The 24,400-nt window shown below is 42.2% G+C and overlaps 1 protein-coding gene across 2 annotated transcripts; it reads right to left on the reverse strand.

Moving 5' to 3' along the window:
* Nucleotides 1–7,008: 7,008 nt before the first annotated feature.
* ENC1 (ectodermal-neural cortex 1) lies at nt 7,009–20,177 on the reverse strand. Of its 2 annotated transcripts, none has more exons than XM_066569271.1 (3): nt 19,947–20,177; nt 13,553–15,366; nt 7,009–10,111 (listed from the first exon to the last, which is right to left on the reverse strand). In XM_066569271.1, exon 2 carries the CDS (start codon nt 15,352–15,354, stop codon nt 13,585–13,587), a length of 1,770 nt encoding a protein of 589 aa, XP_066425368.1. In that variant the 5' UTR covers nt 15,355–15,366; nt 19,947–20,177; the 3' UTR covers nt 7,009–10,111; nt 13,553–13,584. The 2 variants fall into 2 exon arrangements, with proteins under 2 accessions (XP_066425368.1, XP_066425369.1); XM_066569272.1 differs by lacking the exon at nt 19,947–20,177 and adding an exon at nt 19,754–19,844.
* Between the last annotated feature and the right edge of the window lie 4,223 nt (nt 20,178–24,400).

Raw genomic sequence — 24,400 nt, forward strand, 5'->3', positions numbered from 1 at the left:
CTGAGCAACCTGCTATGAGTGACCATGCTGAAAGCTGGGCTGGAGGTTTGATTGCACCATTCCCACAGGCCTTTTCCAATCTCAGCCCTCCTGGGATACAATGATTGTGTGATGCTTGAACATCCTGGATAGGCACTCATTTTCAGTCTTCATACCAATAAAACTACAAAATTATTATGTGCACCACTTTCCAGTTCAAGATCTTCTGTCCCTTACTGCAGGCTCAGGTAAAAAATGAGATGGTGAAAGAACATTTTCCTGAGCCATGGCTGCTGGCAGACATAACTCTGACACTGGTTACAGAGTGCTCTGGGAGAGGCAGTACACAGTCTCAATGACTTCAAGGAAACTCTCTCATACTCAGGAAAGCAAAGAGAACCTCCTCAGGAAGGTTAGCTATGTCACAGGTTCCTGCTGTAGAGTTTCTCACAACTGCTCTGATGCATTTTATCAGGTGATTGATCCATGCAGGATGCTGAGCTAGAGTGACAACTGTCTCCCCGAGCCTGACTGTAGCCCTAGTCCAAGCATTCGATTGCAGGATATGCTCACTGCTAACAGCACATTCACTGAGCACATCTCCATCAGAGGCATTGGTGGTGTCCAACAGCAGCAGAAAATGGGTGGATAACTAGTTCTCATCACCATAAGAACAGAAGGAAATAAATTTGGGATTTTTGTATCTAATTCTTCACAAATATTGTGAATTCTCAGACTGGGCTGTCAAGATCACCAAGCAGTTAGTCTCCTCCTATTTATTCAGAGAAGAAAAAAGAAACATCATCTCCCTCTCTTCCAATACAGTTCTTGGCAAATTGCTGGAAAGTATTTAATAATTTTTTTAATGCACACATCACTGTCTAGACAGGGTAATATTCAGTGAACACTTACGTTTCTGCATTTTATGAAACTAATAAAGCATATTAAAGAAATGAATACAGTGTAATGCGAAAATAATGCTAGATAAATTCTGACAGTGACAATCTGAAAGTATTAAAATTGTGCTGTTTAGATAGGATTTTCCAAGTCATTGTAGTTGATTTCTGCATATTGTGTTGCTCAAGCACCCTTAAGTGAAAATAAAATCTGTTTGTTCATGAACCAATCTTTTTGATGGCCTCCGGAAAAGAATACACAGTTTGGCTCTTTCTCAACACTTCATTTTAGTAGTCTGCAGTGCTCCATCACAAAATTGTTTCCTGTTAGCATGTGCCTCAATCCTGCAAGTGATGCATGCTAACATTGTGGTCTCTGAATTAATCCACTGAACTCAAAAGGAATACTCAGGCTGTGTGAAGTTAAGCACACACAGACATGCTTTCAGGGTAAAGACTGTATTTGAGATGACAGGGGGAAAGCTAAGGCATTTTATAGGCCAGCTTTTAACCAGATTAGCTTAACAAACATTGGGGGGGTAAAAAGGTTTTGTCTATTTTAGAGATCAAAATTAATCCATTATTTGCCTTTCCAACAAAGTTTAATATTACTGTTATGTCTTTTTATTTAAATATTCTTATTATGGGGGCTTGATTGTACAATTGTCTAAACAGCCAGCTAGTTTGTCTGTGAATTTATAAAACCCATACCACATTTTTAATGGTTTGGAGGAGTTTTTACCACAAATACTATTTTCATGCTTGTAACTTTGATATGAACTAAAGCAGTAGTTTAATGCTTGTAACTTTGAAATGAACTAAAGCAGGAGAAAGAAATTACTTGTACTTCTAAGGCCCAAAATAGCTGCAAATAGTGAGACAATGTGCCTTAGCTTATTGGCAGCTTCACCTGCAATTATCTGAAGTTGAGCCTCAGTGTAGAGTCAGGATCCAGGTCCATATCCCCAATTTCTGGGGTTGCAAACAGCTCCAGTCATTTTACCCATTTGCTGCCTGTAGTCTCAGTTAAGAAACACCAAGCATCAGCTCAACATGACCCTGCATGAAGCTTGAGGTGAGTGTGCTCTACCCTTTCATGACAGCAAGATGGACCATAGATGTCTATGGGCTTTGATCAAGTTAATATATTACTGCAGATATTCACTAATTCTACTGTAGATATTTATTTGTCAGATAAAATATCTTTTAAGTAGAAACCCAAATGCACTGTGTGAGGTTAACCAAGTAGAGTTGCTTGACCACAAATGTCATGTTTTTGTGGAGGAAAAGTGCATGACAGAAAAATTCTTCTTTTTCCCCATCCAGTCTTGCCCAAGTCCAGCAACTGTGAGCACTGAAGAAACCCCAGAAAATCTTTTCTAGGTTCCTAGGAAACTTCCTTTAGCATCTTGGAGCCTATTAGGTCTTCTCCAACTGGAAGAAAGTTCCTGTGTTTCTCAAGATGCCACTCTCAACCCTTTTATTACAAACACCTCCATCCCTGGGCAGAACCAAAGAATCTCCCACAAGAAGCTGCTTTTAAGCCAAGAAGATGTCCCTTCATCCCCCAGTACCCTGCAATGCTGTGGCCAGGAGGAACACAGGTGGGTTTCCCAGCCACTGCAAAGTCACATGTAATCTTTGTATAGAAAATGAAGTAAACTGAACGTCCATCACAAGAAGATTGGAAAATAAATCTGCAAAAACCCACTGGGTGATGAAAGACAGATTCACTGCTCTGTAGCCAAAAGGGAGGTGTTTTCACCAGTATAGGAGGTGGAGGAAAGGGAATTGTTTGTATCAACTCAAATTGTTTTGCTAAAAATGTAAAGTAGCCAATAAATCAAGACATAAAATACCCCCAGTAACTGGGAAAGTGTCTGGAGACTCACAAGCAAGGTGAGGCAGTCCCTTGTCAGAGCATCTGCATCCACCCAGCTGTTCCAGAAACCCATTTGCAGGATCAAACAGGAAAGGCATGCTTCAGCCAGAAGAGGACATTCAGAGGACATACATCAGCACTGATGACTAACCCTTTTATAGCCAACAAAGCCCTGGCTAACACATCACATCAGGCGTTACCTTATGATACAACTACTTCCAGAGTTTTTGACAAGTTAGCCAGGAACAGCTAAGCACAGGTCAGTGCCACACAGGCTGCAAACAGCTCTTGGCTACAAGCTGTGTGGCCGAGACATAGAGGTAGAGCAGGATAAATGCAGATACTCCACAGGATTATCAGGCCATGGTATATAGTTCCTGGACCATATTCAGTGGCAATATGAAAGCAAATGCCTTCAAAAGATTTTTACCTCCCTTCCTCCTAATCCTGCAACATTCACTGCTCCTTGTCTAACTGTAAGATCCATGGCAACAGCCCCATGAGGAATTTATACAGGGCAAAGATGGAGTGAGAGAAAGTAAAGGGTACGTTCACATGAAAATGAAAGCTGAACCACTATCCTGTATATTCAAGGACACTTCCACCAGCCACTAGTCTCCTCTCACAGATGCTTCCCAAACCTTGAACCAAGCCACTCCAGCCAGCCAATCACCCTTGGAGGAAGTCCACATTGATTGAGTCCCTTTATAGGACCCCCAGGCTTTAAAACACTCTTTCCAAGTGTTTTAAGACGTTTCTGTTCATGGAATGGAAAAGAAAGCCTATTGCCTCTAAGATAAAAGGTCCAATCTGCATCTTTCTTTTGCTCAGTACCTCTGCATACTGGGAGGGATGCCAAGGAGCAGGGTAACCTTTTAAGTCTGTGTAAATACTCTGCTACCAGCAGTTCTCTAAACTTGTCTGCTTCCTATCAGTGCTCTTTAGGTAAAGAGTAACCATCTGCCTGAAAGAATTATTGTTCCTCACTGCTTTGTAAAAAGCCAGGTTGCTTGTGTTTATCTGATGACAAGTCCTTCCTATTTATTTTAGACCCAGGTCTGTTAGTTTTGGGAGACAATATCTCTGTAAGTAGTTTAACCCTTCTCAAGCCAATTAACAATATTAATGAGATTACAAGTTTTCACAGCCAGTCTCACAAAGCAACCTGACATCTTGTTGATTGGTGCAGTGCACCTGGTGCCTCCAGAAGGTGCTGGGAGAACTGAGGAGGCTCTGCCTGTACTTCTGTTGCACCCTTCAATCCCCCATGCACCAGCTTCTCAGCCTGAGGCTGGGACTAAGTGGTTTTGCTCCTTAAGGGACCTGTTGTTGGGATGAGATGTGATGAGGTATGTTAAAATCTCCTAGAAAGGGCTGCAAGTTTGTAAAGTCTTAGCTTGTATTTGTGGCTTTGGCTCATATAAATATGTAATTACAATTAAGTAACACAGCCATAAAGTTTACCTTTGAATCAGACCATGGACTATGACCCACAAATTCCAGAGTGATTACAAAATATCTAATGAACTTCATCTACTACCAAAAGCTAAGTAATTTACTGAATGTCTGATAATATAAAGAGAAGGATTAGGAGGGGTATTGGAAGAAACTCCTGTGGCTTTGCCTCCTTCATAGCTCCCCATTGCTTCAGAGATACAGATTATGGTTTCTAGGGTAACTAGACACACACACACACAAAAAAGGCTTACATTGTCTAGTTTGGTTTCCTGAGAGTGTCAGAGCATTGTCAGGCCAGAAGCATTGCCTAACATAATTATGAAAGAGATTTGTAATTTATTTAGCCACTTATTTTAATTCACAGTCACGCCTTATGTGCCATGTTTTGTTTTAAGGGTAATTATCATTTTTAAATGTAGAGTTTCTAACAAATAGTGAAACTTTAAAATTCAGACCATTATTAAGAACACACAGAAGACAGACTTTTTTGTGTATTGTGTATATGTTACTACTGAGTGAGTTTGTATTTGGCTTCATGTCACACACAAACATAAAAATTTGAATAAACATATGACTTTTCTATATTTATGTTTCTGTACGGTTTACATGCATACACACACCCAGATGACAGACCATTTCACAGCCTTTCACGCTGTAGAGGAGAGTAAATTTTGCGTGTAAGGGCCAAAAACGAGGCCACGCTGGGTAAAACTGGGGACTAATTATACTTTATAACAGAAGTGACTTGTCTGGTGTTTGCCAGTTATGGGCACATGTAGGGGCACATGTGTGTGTTCCCATGTACACACTTGTGCTGTGGCTCTGATGAAATTCTGCTCCTTTTTTTTTTTGAGACCAGGAGACACCATGCACCTCCTGCAAAGCCCACAGGCCCTGTCACCAGGAAGGCTTTGGGCACACCAAACATTTTTCACCTACAGTACGGACACTCCTAGCCTCTTCTCTCTGCACTTCCAAAGCTTCGTGTCGTTGCATCTGAAGAAGCTGCATGATTCCACCTCTTCAGGACCCAACTTTCCCACTTACCAAGGTCTGTGTCACTCAGAGACAGCATTCCTCCCTCCACCTTCATCAGCATTTAGGTCACGATGCTGGATCATACAACCAGTTATCAGTCTGCCCAGCTACCAAGGACCTAAAGGTGATGTTGCTCACTGCTCTGGCTGGGACAATGGCACTATACCAAACTGTATTTGGGTGTGTTCCCAGGCATAGAACAGACTGTCAGTTCTGCTCAGTCATTTGAGAGCCCCAGTGTGGTTTTGGCCCATGCAAACTTGCACTCCTCTGGAGTGTTCCTGGGTAGGGTTCAGGAGCCAGAGCACTCCAGGAGCCACTCCAAGCAGTTTGCATGCAGCCACCCTGTCTTGCCAGGACAAGAGGCTGCTCAAAGGGCTCAAGGCTGTTTCCTGCCAGCTGGCCTCCATGCCAGATCATCCCCAGGCATATTCAATTTACTAGCATAAACAGGGCCTTTGAGACTTTCACAGGTCAGGGCTGATCACCCCAAGGATGCTTGATGAAGCTGTAGTCAATGCTAATGAGCTGATTTTTTTCTAATCATTCAAGGCATTTAGTTTCCACACTTACTATGAATAAAGCAAATGCCTTGCAGATGTCTTGTGAAGATCATCAGTTGTTTAAAACTTAAATGTAATTATTTTTTTACACTCTCACCATAAATATCTGAACCTCCAGTATGAGAAAACTTCCCAGCAAAGGAGTTTGAATCCATGACCAGATAGAGTAAGTAACCCTAAAATGACATCAGCTGAATCACTCTACAGCAGTTTGTTCATGCCCAGTGCTGCTGTAAGCATCCCATGCCCTGGTGAAATCCAAATAAAGGAAACCAACCCAGGTTATTGTCCAGCAAAGAGCTTGCAATAATCACAGAAACTAATTTAACCTTACCTTGCTCTGTGGAAAGGCTGATTTCTTCTGTTATTCTTCATATTTAAAGATTCTCCAAGTGTCCTACTCCATCAGCCAAAACTGATGGCAAATATCTCAAACACAGCTTAAACAACCCATGCCAAAGCCAGAAAGTCACTTAATACTATGGCCCCAACTCTTTGGAGCAAAGAAAGACCAAAAAGAAACCTGTGGCTTTTCACAGGGCAGCTGCAAGAGTTTTAAAAGAAGTAATTTAGAAGATGTCAGAAAACTTGCTATTTTATATCTGAACAGTTTTCAGCAACTCTTTCAGGTGAGACAGGTGCTAAGCCAATGCAGAAAATCAATAGCATTAAAAAGGTATTTAAGCAAACTAACAACCAAACAAAAAAAACCCACCCAAAACTAAGAATGTACACACAAAAATATAAGTAAGATGAAAAGTTCAAAGAGTCAAAGAGTTTGACTACGCATGTATATAAAACAATTGGAATGTTTTACGTGCAGCCAGGATTTTCTGACTTGAGAATAATTAGAAAGGATTCAAGATGCCTAATTCCACTTCCAAGTGGTATCAGGCACTAACTAAACTGTACTGCAAGCTCTAACAAACTTGCATTTCCTGTTCTTAAATGTTTTGAGGCTTTCTGAGTTTTAACTGCTGAACTTTGAGATAGAGATCATAGTAAGAGCAGCAGTAGAGAACAAAGGAAAGGAAAGCGCAGCTGAAGCAGAAGCTTAAACCAAAGCATTTAATTGCATGTTGCTGATGTGCTTCTTTTAAGAGGACATAAAAAAGGGCATTATAAAGGATTCAAAGCATTTAGTGGTGAGGAAAGAGGGGAGGAACAGACAACACTTCAAATAAACATTCCATGGAGAGGAAATATCTAATAATTTATTGACCTTCAGTTTCACATTGTGAAAAAAAGTGAGTTTTACAAAATCTTAAGACATAGTAGCAAACAACATAGACAATTTTACTTCTTCACTTGCAGTTTGCTTTTAGCACATGAACCACATCTTCAATGGCCAGGAATGGGAACATTATTCTGTTCTAATCACTCTTACTCAAACAGATGTCAGACATATAGAAAAGGGGCTGCACAATTACACCAGAAGAGGAAGGCTGTCCTTTGTTACATGTTTCTACAGTAACCAGGCTGCAAAATAAGAGGAACCTTCCCATCTTATGCCAGGGTTTTTGTGTGCACTCTGCTGTGAACTGCTTCTATCTAAGTCTGGGGTGTTTCGCAGGGCTGAAATGGTCAAATAGTCAGCCAGGATTCCCACAACAACTCATAGAGCAAGATCCTCGTGTAGTCCCTGCAGAGCCGGATGCCCACCCTGACTTCAGTTTCCTTCAGCCTACACACAGGAATTAATTGAGGACTTGAAAGCAGACCACAAGTTTGGAAACAGCTGCAGAAAATTCATCCCACTTTTGGAAGCTGAATGGTGCTACAAAACAGATTTCAAAAGCTATAGAGTCAGATGCAAGGCAGCTCCACCTCTGGACTCTGATCAGCTTGACAGAGAACACATATCTCAAAGCTACATGTCCTTATTCAAACACAGGGGCCCCTGGGGACCCAGTTCTTTACTTCCTGGTACCTTATGTAGTTGCTAGTGCCCGGGGAGAGGACATGCAAAATACAGGAAGTCTGATTTTATGGCTCCCTTCACTCCTGAGAGTGATCCACAAGATGAAAGGCCAACAAAAATTCAAGGCTGTTTGCTTCAACATGGCAACCTGTGCAGGTACAGGGATATAGAAAGGAGACCTATCCTAATCTGTTTTCCTATTGCTAAAGGTTGTCTAAGTGGGGGCAAGGGTAGAGAGGCTGTAGGTTTAAATACTTTTTTAATCTACCACTTCAAGGAATCAGTTTCATCAGTGGAACTATAATTTTATCACATCTAGCTGGAACCCACCCTTTTAAAAACTGCAAATGACTGCTTATTAATCAATGTTCTCTCAGTATTCACAGAACTCCAAATACTTTATTTCTGAAATGTAAAGAATCTACTCCAAACAGCAAATCAAACATAAGGCAGCGCAGAGAAACTTCCAGTGACCAATGTAAACACTTTCAGATGACAAAACTTTCACAAATACAGCTACATCACTGTCACACAGAGAAAGGCAAGCATCACAAATGTGACTATTTTTGTTTTGCATGCACACATGCAGCTGTTTACTTATACCACAACACAAACCAACCATGTTACTGAATGTGCCGGTTTAAGTGGGCTCCAGAAACATTTAAGAAAAAACACAATACAATACAAGCTTCATTACAGGATCTGGGAAAGAAAGTACCTGTGAAACACAAGCTTCTGAAATTCCTAAGAAAAAGAGTAGCTTCATCTCTGTCCAAAGACCAGAACAATAAGAAACAATTTTATTTAAAAATCAAAGTTTGGTTTCTCAGGATTATCTGAGGCTTCTGAGCAACCAAGTGATTAAAGACACACCTAGATAACAAAAATAAAAAGCAGCAGAGTTTGAGGGCTTTTTTTTTTTTAAGATAAGAGGTTTGAAATTCATTTTCTATCCCCATAAGAATTTTTCTAGAGCACTTGGGTCTTTGACATCTGGCCACTCAGATGATCTGAAGTCCAGATGGATGAGGCAATCCAGTCAGTGCAAAATTGCTGCTCTTTCTTCTTTTTTTTTTTTTTTTTAAGACTTCATCATTAACCTATGTTGAGGTTTTCTTTTTTGTTTTTATTCTTGAATCACCATTCTCCACTCCTTCAGGACAATGTGGCTATATTGTAGGTAACCCTCCTCCAACCCAATAAATAAATAAATAAGTTTGGACAATGACTTCATCTGGGCTTGGTATCCAGAAGCTCTTCCACAGTATTTGCGTTGCAATCAGGAAGCTGCACAAAGCGAGTGTTGCAAGAGACTTTGGCTATTTCCAGGTTAGAAATTGAAAGGCATGACCAACAAATGAAATGTTGCAAGGACACCATCTACAAGACACACCACATGCAACCTGGGGAGCTGGTGGCCTGAGAAAATGACCTCCATGGCTTCTTCCTTTAGTACACGTGAAACTTTAAATCCTGTCTTGTAATCCTTCCATTACCGACTGGGAAGCCACTCCTCCCTCCCACCTCCAACTGTTACCCAATAGTTTTCTTTCTTTGTGCAGCAGAGCAAGTCAGCAATCACAATATGTGCAAAACATACAATTCACACAAGCCCTTGCAACATGAAGACAATTGCAGGCATTGTTTCAGCATGCAAGCACTGAACAATAAATAACTATATCTACAACAAGTAACATAATAGGAAAGGGACAGACTGAATTATAAATACAGGGAAGAACAGGAACAATGAGCATTTTGGGGCTGTAATGTTTGTTCCCCACTGTTGCAAAAACATTTCACCACTGGACTGGTCCTTATGAACAGAAGGTCATTTCCTGCACACAGGACAATGCAACACAGGGTGTAATAGATGCTGCGGGCACTGCCCACAGGCAAGCACACTCCAGTCAGCAGAGTTCAGCAGCAATGCCGCTGTATCTTCATTCACAGCGGCATCTTGCTGTTTCAGAGCTGGCCTGCTGCCCCTGCAGCTGGCGCTGGCACTTCAAACCACCACAAAGAGAGGTGACAACCATTTCAAATTTCACATAAAAACAGTGGGGTCCATGGTAATCAAGTGATGTGTGGTGCACAGCTAAGAGACATTCTGTCTCTGTTTTTTTCATCTTTGAAGGACTGATTAACATGGGCATTAATCCACAATTACTAGCACAAGGTTTGTCCATTCATATTTAAACCATGTGTTGAAGAACTGAAGACAGGGGTTTCTTCTCCCATTCCTTCATGTCTGGGTTGGATAATTTACAAGGTGCAGATGATTTTCTTCAAATGCAAGAAACGCTGAATGATTTTTCTTCATAAAAACTTCTCCAGATCTGAGGTTCCAATTATCTTCTTCAAATAAAGGAGTAAACTAAAAGCATGGGAAGAGGTGGAGGGAAAGGAGAAATTACTTAAAAGGTTTTGCTGTAACAATATACCATAAGGTTTTTTGTTAGATGTCAAAGAAAATCTAAAAGCTAGGCTTAGGATACAACCCAGTTCATGGGCTTCCATGCCCACCCTAAACCTCAAGGTTCTTGTGCAATACCCAACCATTAATACATAAATGAGTTAAGAACATAATTATTTAGGGACAGATTCTGATGTTATTATTCTATTAACATTAGTCTGCAAACCTTCCTATTGACAGCAAAAAGACTGACTAATGTTTTGGGTATAAATTCAGTCACATGAAACCTAAATCAAAGTGCCCTGATACACTTTAAAGTGATAAGACTCTGTATCCTGCATACTTCCACATTTTTATGTTCCCCTAAAATCTTAAAAAGTTTGTAGACTTGTTTTAAGCAAACAACCTTTTGTAACTTCTCTTTCACAAAAGAACACACGAACTCTCAGTGAAGAGTTTTTTCTATACCTCAGCCAAAACCAACCTGGTTGGAGCAAAGCAGAAGGGAAGCTGAAAGTGTCTTGCCCCAATACCTCTGTTCACCTTAAAAAATTCTGAATTTAATTTACTCATAACAGAGAGGGCCATAGAATTCCCTTACTTAAAATACATCTACTTTTAATTTCAGCAGAATTCTGCCTAATTTCTTTTTAAACAGCAGTATACCATCCACCAATAAATCCATCCTAGAGTCCTTTATAAAATCAATTATTTGATAAGAAACTCAGCCTTTGGATGCTGAGATTGTGCTTTGCTTTTTCACTCTGAAGCCGTATCAAAATTCCAGCTTCCAAACCATCATCAATTCATCACAATATTTCTGACAGCACTGCTACAATTTTAGAAGGCAAATCCTACTTCATTACAATGCAAATGAGCTCTAGTGCACTCACAGATCCTTTGAACACACCACATCTCTCTCAGGCTGTGATGTCTAAGAACAACAGAGAACATTCACAGGAAACAACCCAGCCTCCATAACAGTCCATAGTGTTTTTGCAAGTGTGGGCTATTTTTTTTATGTCTAAAAAAAGGGTCCACTCAGTGTTGATTAGTCTTTTCTAGGCATTCTTCAGTATAGCACGACACTCTTCCCATCAAAACAGACTATCAACATGGAAGTCAAAACAGTGTTTCTTGTCATGGGATGAACTTAAAAAAAAGCTATAAATAATTCCAAAACAGAGGGGAAAAAACCCAACCCAAAACTCCCAAGTTTGAGGAACAAGACAAAGCAGACTGAAGTCTTCCTGAAAACTGTCAGATTGGGGCCACACAGCACCATGAAAACAGAGTAATCACAAGTAATTTCCTTTTTGGCCCTCCCACCCACTGACAAAGCAGCAGGAGTCAGAAGAAAAAAAAAAAACAACCTACTTACTGGATGAGCACACAGCACTGGAGAGATTTCAGTCTACAGCTACATTCAGTTATCTTGTGTGCTAGCTAAGCCAGATATCTTGTGTGTTAGTGAAGATAAAATAATGGCTTTTAACAAGATACTGCAGAGTAAAGGAAAGCTTTTTGCACCGTTATATTCAGAGAACTCTTTTTCAAAATAAAACACTCCCTCATGCACTGTAAACTCCAGAACAATTAAGTGAGACTCAGAAGAGTAAGTCAATATTTTTCTTGGCACAGACCTGAGTCCGGGCATTCAATACTGCTGTTCTGATAACGCTGAGAACTGCATAAAGTCAGTAATAATACAAATTAACTGAAGATATCGAGATGTAGTTCCCAGCTAGGGAGGAAGCTGACACACAGAAATGAGGACTTCCATTTGCTTTTGGGGGGCAATTACAGTCAATGACCAGGACCTGGTAAGTCTCTAGAGTTTAATCTGCTTTCCAAAGAAAAGTCTGGAAAAACAAAGTGGGGAGAGGGTAGAGGGCAGAGTGTTTTCAAGGCAAACAATCACCTGAGAGCAGAGCATCATGGCACAACACTGCCCAATTTCACAGTAGATTTCAAAGCTGAGCTGCTGCTTTGCATGGGCCCAACCTTGTATTCTTTACTCAATCAGAAGTGCCAGTCAACTGAAAGACAACTACAAGAGTAACTGTCTGCCCTATCTACATTGCTTCCAAGGCCTTTGGGGTTTGCATTTACTGCAAGAGTCAGGCAAATATCTACTGCTGCAAAAAACACCAAAAAACCTTCCCAATGATCTGTCCCAAACAGAAGAACCTAGAAAAGTCTTTAAACACAACTTCTTCCTATATTCTGGAGAACCTCTTCAGTCTGAACTTTTCAGTAACCCAGAGGCACATGAATAGCTTGTTTAATTACTGCAACTGTATTTATTTGCCTTTTTCTTATAATCTGCCTGTCTTCATGGGTACAATATACACTGTTCATATGCAAAAAGAAATTACCATTCACAGGGCATTGATTATTTAGGATCAAGGACATCACTATTTTTATCAGTTATAGTTACTGGCAGTAACTGATTTTGTACTAAAGCCACAAGGAGGAAATGGGGAATAAAAGCAACACAACACAAATGGGAGTCTACCAGGTTTGTTGCAAAAGACACAGATTTATAGCAAAAATCTTCTCCCCTCCACCCAAAAATAAGAAATGCAACAACCCATCCAGCAAGACCAAATTCAGACTTGCTTGTGAGAAGATACAATGCTGAAGTTGCATCTGGTAAGAACCTGGCCCATTATGTATAATTAAATTGTTTTGGAACAGTGTGTGCTATAGACTAGTAATTATTTCAGGCTGCAATATTAATTACATATCTTCCTGACACTATACCTAGTTCAACATATATAAGCATAAGTATTTTGAAAAGTCTGTATTTTAAAGTGTTACAACAGAGAAAATGCAACCTTAGTCCATGAAGATGCAACCATGCTGTCTAGCTGAGATTGAAAATTAGGCCTGAACTCCCTGTAAAACACCTATCATAAGACAGCAACTTTCTCTGAAGGCTGCCTGCATGAAAAGTCAAGTGAATTCACTATGAGGCTTCAGATCAGAATTTACTGTATCTTTTTTGGGATGCAGAGTGACCTAGTCTCAGTTATCAGACAAACTGCAGTGGAACCTTTGTTTAGCATGCATTTAGTACTTAAGAGCCAGAGTCAATTTTAAAAATATTATCTGCATTTCCACACAAGATGAAAATGTTATTTTTGCTCAGTCCTTTACATCTAAATCATAGAGGAAAAGGCCTTGTAAAGGCTGGTGCACGATATGTGGCAAACTAACTTCCAGGATCTGGTGTTGTCACAGATGTGGTGCCTGGCTTTCAAAGGCCCGTGAACATATGTGTCTCAGGTGATCCAGATGTAAAACTGCATCAAACATACTCACCCCTCCTCAGAGCTGCTGCTCAAATGTTTTTTGAAAAGCATTATTACAGTGAAATTCAAAGGTGTTATTTCTTACCTGATAACTTGTAATTGCCAACAAATACACAATTAGGAGGGGAGGTGCTTCCATGTGCTGACAAATGCCGTGGGAATTAATGAATAGGGCACAGTTGTTATGCTGTTCCATGCATCTAACGTGGGATCATAGCAGTCCAATGTCTTGCACCTCTGAATGCCAAAGTAGCCTCCAACCACATACAATTTGTTTCCAGATGCCACTGCATGGCAGCTCATTCGCTTCGCTGTCACATCTCCCACCTTAGTCCACTGGTATGCCTCACTATTGAATTTATAAGCAGAGCATGCAGAGAATTCAGTATCTCCACCCATAATAAAAATCTGGTTTCCCAGAACAGCTGCAGCCGTGTAGCGCCAGGGCTGGGGGCAGGTGGCTGGTACAGTCCATCTGTTTTCACACTGATCATAGCACTGGACTTTGGGCAGCTTGTCATGGCTAACACTGGTACCACCAAAAGCAAATAGCTTCAGCTTTGCACTGACTACAGCTGCATTGCTTACTCCCTCTCGCAGTGGGGCAACCATGGTCCATTTGTTGGTCACGGGGTCATACTGTTCTACTTGCTTCAGGGATACTGAAGGGGAAGCTGGAAGGCAACCAGTTGCTGCAGTGTGCCCCCCTACTACATACAAACAGTGCTTAAGTTCAGCAGAGCCATGGCCAAACCTAGCCACCAGCATGGGAGCAGCCTTCGACCACTCCTCATGAAGGGTGTCATACACCCACACGTCTTTGGAGACCCCATTTTCTGATCCTCGTCCCCCAGTGATATACACCTTGCAGCCTATGGCACAAGCACTGAACTCTTTCCGTGGGCTTGGAATGTCAGCCTTTGGAATGATCTCCTTTGCCTTTTGATCCACCAAATACAGCTTGTCACACATAAAGGTCTGGCCACCCAAAAGAAAAAGTGAATGGCCAGTTTTTCGGGGTCTGGCACACAAGCTGGTGACCACTCCATCATTCTGTAAGATCTTCAACTTGCATCTTATTGATTCTTCTACAATCTCCTTGCTTTTCCTTTGCTTGGTGATAAGTTCTTCCATGGCCACATTCTCCATAAGGTATATGGCTGGCAGGAGGGCCAGTCTCACTGTCTGCAGTAGCTCTGGCAGGTAACAGTGACGCTTATTCAGGTCATAGTTGACCCAGTTAATAGCCGATTCATATACCAGCCTTTCATCTTCAGTTTCTAATTCTTCACTGGAAAGGAGCTGCACTACCATGTCTTTTGGCAGCTGGAGGAAGTCTTCGCTTTTACTGATACTCTGGAAGTTGCTAAGGCACATCCTCCAAGAGAGCTCATACAGCTTGGTACACTGATGAGCATCTGACAGCAGCAGCATACCAAGACAGTTGGTGGGATGAAGGTTTTTCTCCAGAAACTCTGCACAAGCATCCCGAATGTCCTGAAACTCCAGCATGTCACCAGCCTCCAGCAGTGACTCTGCATTTTCCTCATTGATGATAACTCTGGAGGAATATGCATAGTCCAGAAGAAGCTCCAGGACCTCTGGGTGAATAGAATTGTGGAAGTTGACTTCACTGTCCTGGCTCTCTTTCAGTCCTCCACTGAACATTGCTTCAAAATAGCGGCTACAAGCAGCTAGAACTGCTCTGTGGCAGGGGAATGACCTGTTTCCAGCATGGAGAAGTACATCTGTAAAGAGACGCTGCTGACGCAGAAGGTTTAGGTGAGTAAGGACACTATCAGCATAGGATGACTTGTGGAACAAGTATATGTTTATGGAGCCAGTACTGGCCCTGGACTTGCGATTTTCATGCATGCTGACTGACATTTTCTTTCACACCTATAAGCAAAGAAAAAAATTAAAATAAATAAAAGTCAAAATCATTTTTAGTTTTACATATCAAAAAATGTGTGTATTATTCACTACATTATGGGGAAGAAAAAGACTTAATTTACAACTGAGTGGACAGAGAATTACATCTCCCTTTGGCATGCATTTATTTTTTTGTAAGCTGAGATTCATAAATGACATACTCTAAATTTGTTGCCCAAGAGCAGGTTTATCTTGGGAAACCTGATCTCCAACTTTCATAGCAATACAGTAAGCAAGTAAGTTGGAGAAAGAAAATGAACCTGGACTGATTTTCTCACCCTTCCCCAACCTAGACCAGCTGATTCATTACATACATACACATGCACACGCTTGAAACATTCTCCTGTACTGAATCATAGCAGGAAGAGCTACCAGACAGAATACCTAAGGAATGTCAAAAGCTGCATAGAGAACAAAAACCTACTAATCCCATTAGGAAGCTTCCCTTTGGCATAGTGATTCCATATGCAACAACACAAAATGAAAAAAAAAAAACCCACAAACTTTAAAATAAAACCCTGGTATCATACATTTAGACTTGTGTAACTGTAAAAAAAAATAAGATTAGTAAAATCTACAGATTCCACCTTTATTTCATAGAATTCAGTGTCTGTTTGTTATAGTGATTTAGCATATACATAGGCAGTGTTGCAGAAAAACATGTTTTGACCACCAGCTGAAGTCACTGAGACACTGCCTCTGAAGCCACCTGGAGTATCAGGTCCTCAGAGCTTAAGCCATTGTTCATTCTGAACTACTGAAGAGGCATAAAACTATCCTATCCTGCCCTATTCCTAACAAACAAAACCCTACTCAGATCTGTTTAGAGGTGAACGTTACTGTTACATGCCATGATGTGCAGGCCTATGTATAATTACAGCAAGTCTCCAGATTTAACTAAGAGTCAAGTCAGAATAGTACGGAGTATAGGGTAAGGGAGGAATATTGACAGCAATATAAAGCTAATGGCCAGAAAGCCACAGTGCAAATAGTAGGAGATGAAACATAAAGAACTCAGGGCAAGCTGTGGCTGTGACTGGTACTGAAATATCTCACTTCTCTCTCTTCAAACTGCAGAAAAACCTCAGCAAAAGCCAACAACCAAACTTGACTAATTACTAAGCTATTTGCATGTCCAGAGTACCTTTTACTGCACTTTCAAATAAGGAACTGGCCAAAAGATCTACCTGGAAAGCATGCAACGTCCTAAGTCAGAGCACCTGGGGCCACTTGTGAAGGTTTTTAATGTGGATATACTTTGCTCTCACACAGGCATTTCCATATACTTGAGCATCTTTAAGCAGCACTAAATTGCAGAATTTCATTCCCACACTTCATCCTTCAAGATAATACATGAGGTTTACAAGCCTCAAAACCAGCATTTTTAATAGATGTATTTTTCTTGATTCATATGACCAGAAATATTGAGAAACTCAAAACCACACATTTAATTTGCACAGCAGACTCCATTTCAGAACAAGTAATCTGTGTATATGGAACATGCAACACCTGCAGTCTAACTGCAGCACAGCCAGTACATCCTCCACACTCTCTGTGCTAATATAATTGATTCACCATATTGAACAACAGCAAGTCTGTGTTACACCTTTCCCTTCAGTTAAAAATAAAGCCCTTAAACCCAGCTTAAAATAAAGAATAGAGAGACACCTTACTGTAAAACTACCATAGCCCACTTCCATTAATAGGAAACACAATTTGCCCCATGAAATTTAACTGGGATTGAAAATAGCAAGCAACACTACCCAATATATGGTGCACGATCCAAAGTCCTCCATAACAGAGAGGAGTCCTACACATCAGAGCTACAAGGCAGAGTATCTGTCTCACTCTACCTACACAAAAGCTTAGTAAGGGATCATACCAGTGCTCCCTATGCCAACCTATTAAATGCACTAAGCACAGAACAACTTAAGTCAGCTGGTATGTCGTCAAAACACAAACTCTTTTACAAGGAAAATTATATGACCTTTAATGAAGTTGTATTGTCTGGCAAAAAAATACCCTGATGTCATTCGAGGATCTTGACCACTAATCTCAGACTAAAATAACCCACTTAATCTATAGCCAAAAATAAGATACTGACCATTTACAAGTTGAAATCTCCTGGAACTGAAGGATTACAGAAAGGTCAAGGCCTGGAATACTAGTATACAAGCAGTTTGATTACACAAATAAGAAGCTGAACACTTCACTGTCAAATTTTTCAAACTTTTCCAGGCACTTTACTGTCTTAAATGCTGTTATGATGCAAGGCACAGTATTCACTGGATCTTTACAGGTAGGTTTTCCGCACACTGAGGACTTACTCTTTGAAGGTTCCTCACCAGGGAGCAGGGTAGGAGCTAAACACTCCACTGATCAGAGACAACAGAACAACCAGTATGTGAACATGCTCACTGCCCCCCACACTCCATTCCAGTTAGCTGAATGTGAGTGTAGACATCACAGTCTAGGCATGTCAGGATCTCTATGAAAACACAGGTTCTCTTCTTTGCCCCCACATATTGAGGGAATTCAGAGTTTACTGAAAACTTTCTTTTGTCATGCACACAGGGTTCAGGAATAGGGCAGGTAAAGTTCATATCAGAGGCTGCAGATGCAGGGATTTAGATCTTTCACCAGGCTCTGTACTCCCATGAGCAACGCTTGTTCAGCACCATTCAGAATGAGCCCATAACCACAACAAAATAGAGACAAACATAAAAAAACCACCCTGCAGTTATGCATACCGTGCAGGCTAGTGAAGTACAGACCACATGCAGGGGGGAGGAACAGATAACTGTCTGTTACCCAAAGCCCACCCACAGCCATGGAAACAAATACCACTGTAAAAAAAAAAAAAAATCAATAATTTGTATAAAAACCCCTCCCAAACAGCTACTGAATAAGGCACTCAGCATTTCACCCTACTATAACAGAAGCCTTAGTCTCTTGGTGAGAAGTAGATTTCACATATGCTGGTCTTGAACTATTCCTGTAAGATTGCTTTTATCATCACAATGTCATCTATTGAGAGGAATTCAAAATATGCCAATTCACAATTAAGATAAGCTAAGATATTTCCCCAAACAGAACAAAGATATATATCTATACACATCTTTTTCCTCCAGTGTGGTGCTGAGATGCATTTGCACATAGACTAGCTGAACAAACACCCTTAGAAGCAAGTACCATCATTCACTAACAGGCAGTGTTTCTGTAAATTAGGTCAATCCAAAATCTTGGAAGAATACTAACATGCAAAAATGGCATCTCCAATTTCTCTGCTTAGTGTTGGAAATTATGCAAGCCTCAAATACTTCAGCAGAGGTAATTTACTGTCAGTGATCAAGTGTTCATCTTGAATAATATTAGACAATTCCCTTCAGGCATTTCTTTCCTTAGAAATAGGACTTGTATGTAAAAGACAAGAAGTGGTCAGTAAATTACAGATATAGATTTTATCTAGGAACAGAGGTTGAACAAATACTTTGATTTATAATTACACTTCAACAGGCTACTTGTCACAGCAGCCCAGTAGTAAACACTACTTTAAGACTAAACAACAGGCTCCTTGTCCTACTTAACAGTTCTATAGCATGCCTAAATCAAAAGAAAAGTATTTTCAAATAACTGATACATCTCTGATGCACGCTTATTTAAATATGACTGTATAATTACACAGTGGTGGTTGCGTTTTTCTTTAGAATCAGTGAAACAACTGAAAGAGAGGAAATCTGCTAATCATCCCATCAATGTAACTAACACCGCTTTCCATTGCTAAATCTGTACCGATGCTATCAGTGTGGCAGAGGCAAACCGTGACACTGCCTCAAGTCTTCAAACTCAGTGGCTGCCTAGGACCTGCAGCGAGACAGAAAGCAGAACACGCTGGTCCTGCTAGGAATGCACTACAGCTCACCACATGCAAACAAAGAAACGCAACTCCAAATTCCCCTCAGTTCGCCCCATCAAAACGCCTAAATAACTCCTTCTCTGAGAATAAACTCAAAGAGCTTCTTCCCAGACTGATATAAAAACCAGTGCGAGAAGCTAAAATGCATTTAGTTTGCTTTATAGAGCAACAACCACGTGCAAAAGTTTCTGTACCGGCGCAGGGAGAGCAGCGCCGCAGCCAGCTCAGGGAGCAGCGAGGCGCTGGCTCATTCCCTGCCCTGCCTCACGCCCGCCGAGGGAGGGATGCTCGGGACCGCTCGGGGCCCCAAGCAGGAAGCCGAAGCCCAACAGGGAGGCTAGCAGCCTCCCTAACAGGAGCCCACACTTTCCGAGGGCAGCCAAGTACAGGAGATAGCAAACCACCGCGAACGTCTACCCACCAGTGCCCCGCTGGTACCTGGCGTTCCGGACAGGGCGGAGGAGGTCCAGCCTGCGCCTGTGCCGGGGACCAACAAGGCAGCCCGGCTCCAGCCGGAGAAGCACCGCCGGCAGCGCGGCGGCAGCTCTGCCCGGCAGCTCTGACCCCCAGCTCTGCCCACCCGCCTCCCCTCCGTGCCGGGCGCTGCTCCGGGCCGGCGGCACCAACTTACAGCAGCGGCTCCCGGGCGAGCGCGGAGGTCCCTGGGCGACGCAGCGCCGCGCATGGGAGAGGAGCTGGGCTGTGCCGGTCCGGCGGTGCCGCGGAGACGCGGCGAGCGAGCAGCAGCGCCGGGCGGAGCTGGTGCCGCTGGCGGGAGGCGGGTCGCGGAAGGAGGGCGGGAGGTAGGGAAGAGGGACGGCAGAAAGGGAAAGAGCGGCTCCAGCTGCTGCTGGCACGCCGACCGCAGCTCTGTCCCGGCGGCGGAGCGGAGAAGGGGTATATGGGCTGGGAGGGCGGGGGCAGGCTTTATGCAAAGCCTGTGAGTGACAGGCAGGGGCGGGACGGCAGGACGAAGGCAGCGCGCTCGCAGTTGCCGTCCCGGCCAGCGGTGCGGAAGGTGCCGCCGGTGTCTCGTGTCGCCGCGGACGGCGCTGCAGGATGGCCTCTGCTTCCTGCCTTGCCCACCCTGCCTCGCACCCCACCGGGGCGGCGTGGGGGCCCCGCGGGGCCGGGCGGAGCAGCCACTCGCTGTCGGAGCTCCTGCTCCGGGTGTACGAGGGGTGCGCCCCGCCGCGCAAACACCGAAAAAGCTGCGCGGGCTGGGGAGAGCCGCGCGGCCGGGAGGGGTGCCGGTCCTCATGGCATGTCCCGTCGGGTGGCGAAGACCGAGCAGGGCAGACGGTGGGAAACTCCTCCTCGGCGCCCCGGGAGCGGCCGGGAGGGCGCGGAGGACCCCGGGCACCGCCGGCTCCGAGCCCGCCGCCGGGCGCTGCTCCTCCCGCGGGGCGGTGCCGCGGAGGTACCGCGGGCCGTGCGCGCTCGGGAGCCCTTCGCAGAGCTGCCCTTTCATAGCCGCCCACTGGAGTGCTCCCGCAGCACAAAGGGAAGCCTGGCTTTAATTATTTCCCAGTTAACAAAGTATGTGAAAAACGCATTTGTGCAAAAGGCCGATTTCAACAATAAACATTTCCTAGACATAACAACAGTGTTTACATAATGGTATTGTGTGGCTCTGTATAAGAAAAACATAAGGTACCATGCTAAACATTGGGCATATTGCTAGCTTACTATTTGTTAGTATCACTTAAAGCAATGGTATTAGTCTAAAGAGGCTTTAAGGAAGATAAGAACAATTGCACCAGCAGGAAGCTTCTTTTTGAATATAATTGTTTGGAGAATTTGATTATTCTTCATAATAAAATGTCTCCTGTTGAAAAAAAGAATGCCCTGCAAGCAATTTGCTAACATGCAGAGCATTATTTATATTTGTGTTGCTGGACTTCAGTCTCTGCAGATTAGCACACACTTAATGTACAGCAGGACACATCTGTAATTCTAGGCATCCTGAGGGCATATGCAAACCTGGAGAGCATAGCTGAACAGGGAGCAGATTAAAGAGTAATTTGTTTCATAGATTATTTCTTGTTACAATATTGTTTTATTACAACATGAAGGCTGCAGGTTGCATGGTCTAAAAATGTTGCACATCTGTGTGTAATAATGTTTCAGAGTTGCTTAGGTGTGAGAAGCTGTTGTAAATTGTAAATAACCTTGCACAAGGGGTATTCATGGACACCAGTGTTCACTTGAGTCATGTACCTCTAGAGGATTTTGGATTAGACTGTGAACGTTCAACCTTTGTTGCACATTGTATTGTCCACGTTTTGAGTCCAGGTTTTTCCTTTCATTGTAACATAACCATAAAATGCCTTGATCCTATTTTCCCACATTTTCCCCCAAGTAAACCTGAAGAGATTCCACCCAAATCCTGTCCATTATGGTGACTCTTCCACAATCTGGTGTCAGTAAATCAGATTATCTCAATGTCCTGGGGTGACATTTTGGTGCTCGTATCCCCATTTGTCTGTTTAGCCCAGAAATAAGTTTTGCACCTTTAAGACTGATTCGAAGATCCAGAAAGAAGTGTGCAGTTTGTGACCAGAATCTGCACCTGCTCCCCCACATCCTGCTCCTGGACTGTGTTGTCTGCTGACAGACAGACAGCGGGACAGAACTCTCCTCTGCTTCTTACTTAGTTTTTAGCTAGCTGAGGCAGAGAAGTTCCCTAAACTGTGATTTCTCTTTTTATTGGAACTGTTCAAACCTGCTCTGGACTGAGCACCCAGCAGAGCACGGGCAGCTCGTACCTGTGGCCACCGGGCCAGGCCTGGACTGTGGCATTTCCAGTGCAAGCTACAGCCCACCAAGGGGACTTTCTGAGTTTGTCATCTCTTCAGATTGGCAAGAGGTTTTATTGTTTAATACTGTTCATTTTTTATGCTGTGAATGCTTTGCCTGTTAAATAAACAGGTTTTTTTCCACTTTTCTCCAAAGAAATCTTTTCCCAAACTGGTTGGGGGAGGGCCACGTGGATTTGCTTTCTAGAGGGACTCCAATTAAAGGGTTTCCTCCAAAATTTGCCCTAAACCAGGACACTCATTCTATGCAACTGAAAACACCGGGACTTTTACTTCATACAGTGTTAGGACAAACTTTGAACAGGCATGGTTATCACTATGGGTGGTAAACTAAAATGATGGAATAATGCTACCTATCTATTGCTTAGCAACATCTAAACTACAGCTGTAAGGAATGGTCAGTGAAAAATGAGATCCGCACACGGGACAACATACAGCATTTACATGGATGCCCACAGCATGCAGATTTGGCCAGTACCCTCCATGAAAAAAATGGGGCAATAATCCTGTAAACAAATGACCAGATGAAGTACTGATCTTCCTTTTATTTCACGAAATGAGGAACCTGTTGAAGTTGATCAGGGCAGAATGATTGGATGAAGCTTTAAGTCATCTGTTGGGGAAGCAAGTACACAACCAGACAGATTGTTCTGTGTCTGTAAAGCTGTGGTACTGGTGAGAGCAGGGAGAAAATGAGAGAAAAAGGAATGCCACAGTCCATGCTTACAAACCACAGCAGTTGTTCTTTTGCATATGCTCAAATGAGGTCTCATTTATGCTTAAGTGACAAAACACCTGAAGTGTTTCTTCTCCTTTCTGCACCAGAGTTAGAAGAAGATAGTTTGTCTGAATACAGGTTATAGCATATTTAGAATAAGAATGCTTGTTTTGCTAGCATGGGAAAAACACTCAAGAAATTAACTTGGTCCAAGCAAATCTTTGGCCTGGTTTATGTTGGTCTGAGAACTAAGTCAGATCACAGTTAAGCACTATTCTGGTTTAGCCAGTTTTGTATATGGGCCAATCTGTATTTTGACATTGCTGAAAACAAAGCTGGCCTAGCCTATTCCAGGACATAGTTTAACATGCCCGCTGAACTAGTTGAAACATGTTTCTCCAAGTATTAGTATGCCAGGATAGATAGGATCTTTGCAGTGTTGCTAAATATCATGATTTTATCACAAATCAAAAAATAATTGGCCCTTTTCTCAAAGCCTCAGTTTCTAGAGTCATGTGAACTTGATAATCTCTTAGGGTTGGTTTTGTTGTTTGTTTGTTTGTTTGTTTGTTTGTTTTAATGAGAAGTCTGAAAGAATGAGTATGTCATTATAAACCCCTAAATATTTTCATTTTAATCTCAAGAATTAAGTGCCACATTTGACTCTGAAAACACTGGGGCAGGAAAATCGTTATTCAACTCAAATCCAGCTTGCTTGCTATGCAAAAAACACTGCTGTTTTAACTAAATTATTTCACCTTGCTCTTTATTTAAATTGGTTCAGCTTCTGTGTTTAGACAAGTTCTTGGAACCTTAAATGTATAGCAAACTTTATCATAGGGCTTTATTGACACTTAAATGTTTTTCAGTCATATCTATGTAGCTAAAAGATCTCACAGATTACCCTAGTAGCACCAGCAAGAGTTCTAACACTGGCGAGCTGTACTGGTAAAATAATCCACTTACCAGAGCAGATTATTTCACTTAGGAGATGGAAATATGTATTTTGTTTTCTTTTGTTAGTATCAGCTGCATCTAAACTAGTAGGGTTTGCTAGTACAGCTATCTTGGCAAGCCTTTTAAATGCAAGCAGGCAGTATGTGCCTGCAGCACAGTCTGAGATTTCATTTTAATGCTATTAAACAGCTGTGTCTTGGGCTTTTGACTTGTTAGATTCTTTTTAACCACATTATTTTGTTCAACTGCTAAATAAACAGCATGGGGTTAAATGTATTAGTGTAATTTATCTTCTTTCCTTCCTAATTTACACTTTGAATGAATTAATTAGAATGATTTAATTAACAATGTACAATAACAGTACCAGTGCCAGAGTTCTCCCAGGGGGATGGAGCCTGGAACACCCCTCAGTGACCCACACCTGCTTTTCTTATCATTTGCCTTTGATGTGCTTCTCTGGGCTGGCCTGCAAACAGAGATTTGTGTGGATACAGCACAATGCATTACAGTGCTTGTTTAGTCCTAGAGACATACTAAAAGTGTTTGGGGAGGTCAACATTCAGTATTTCTTAGCAGCCATTACACCAGTTT

This window comes from Molothrus aeneus, chromosome Z, assembly GCF_037042795.1.
Source record: "Molothrus aeneus isolate 106 chromosome Z, BPBGC_Maene_1.0, whole genome shotgun sequence".
NCBI classification, from domain to species: Eukaryota; Metazoa; Chordata; class Aves; order Passeriformes; family Icteridae; genus Molothrus; species Molothrus aeneus.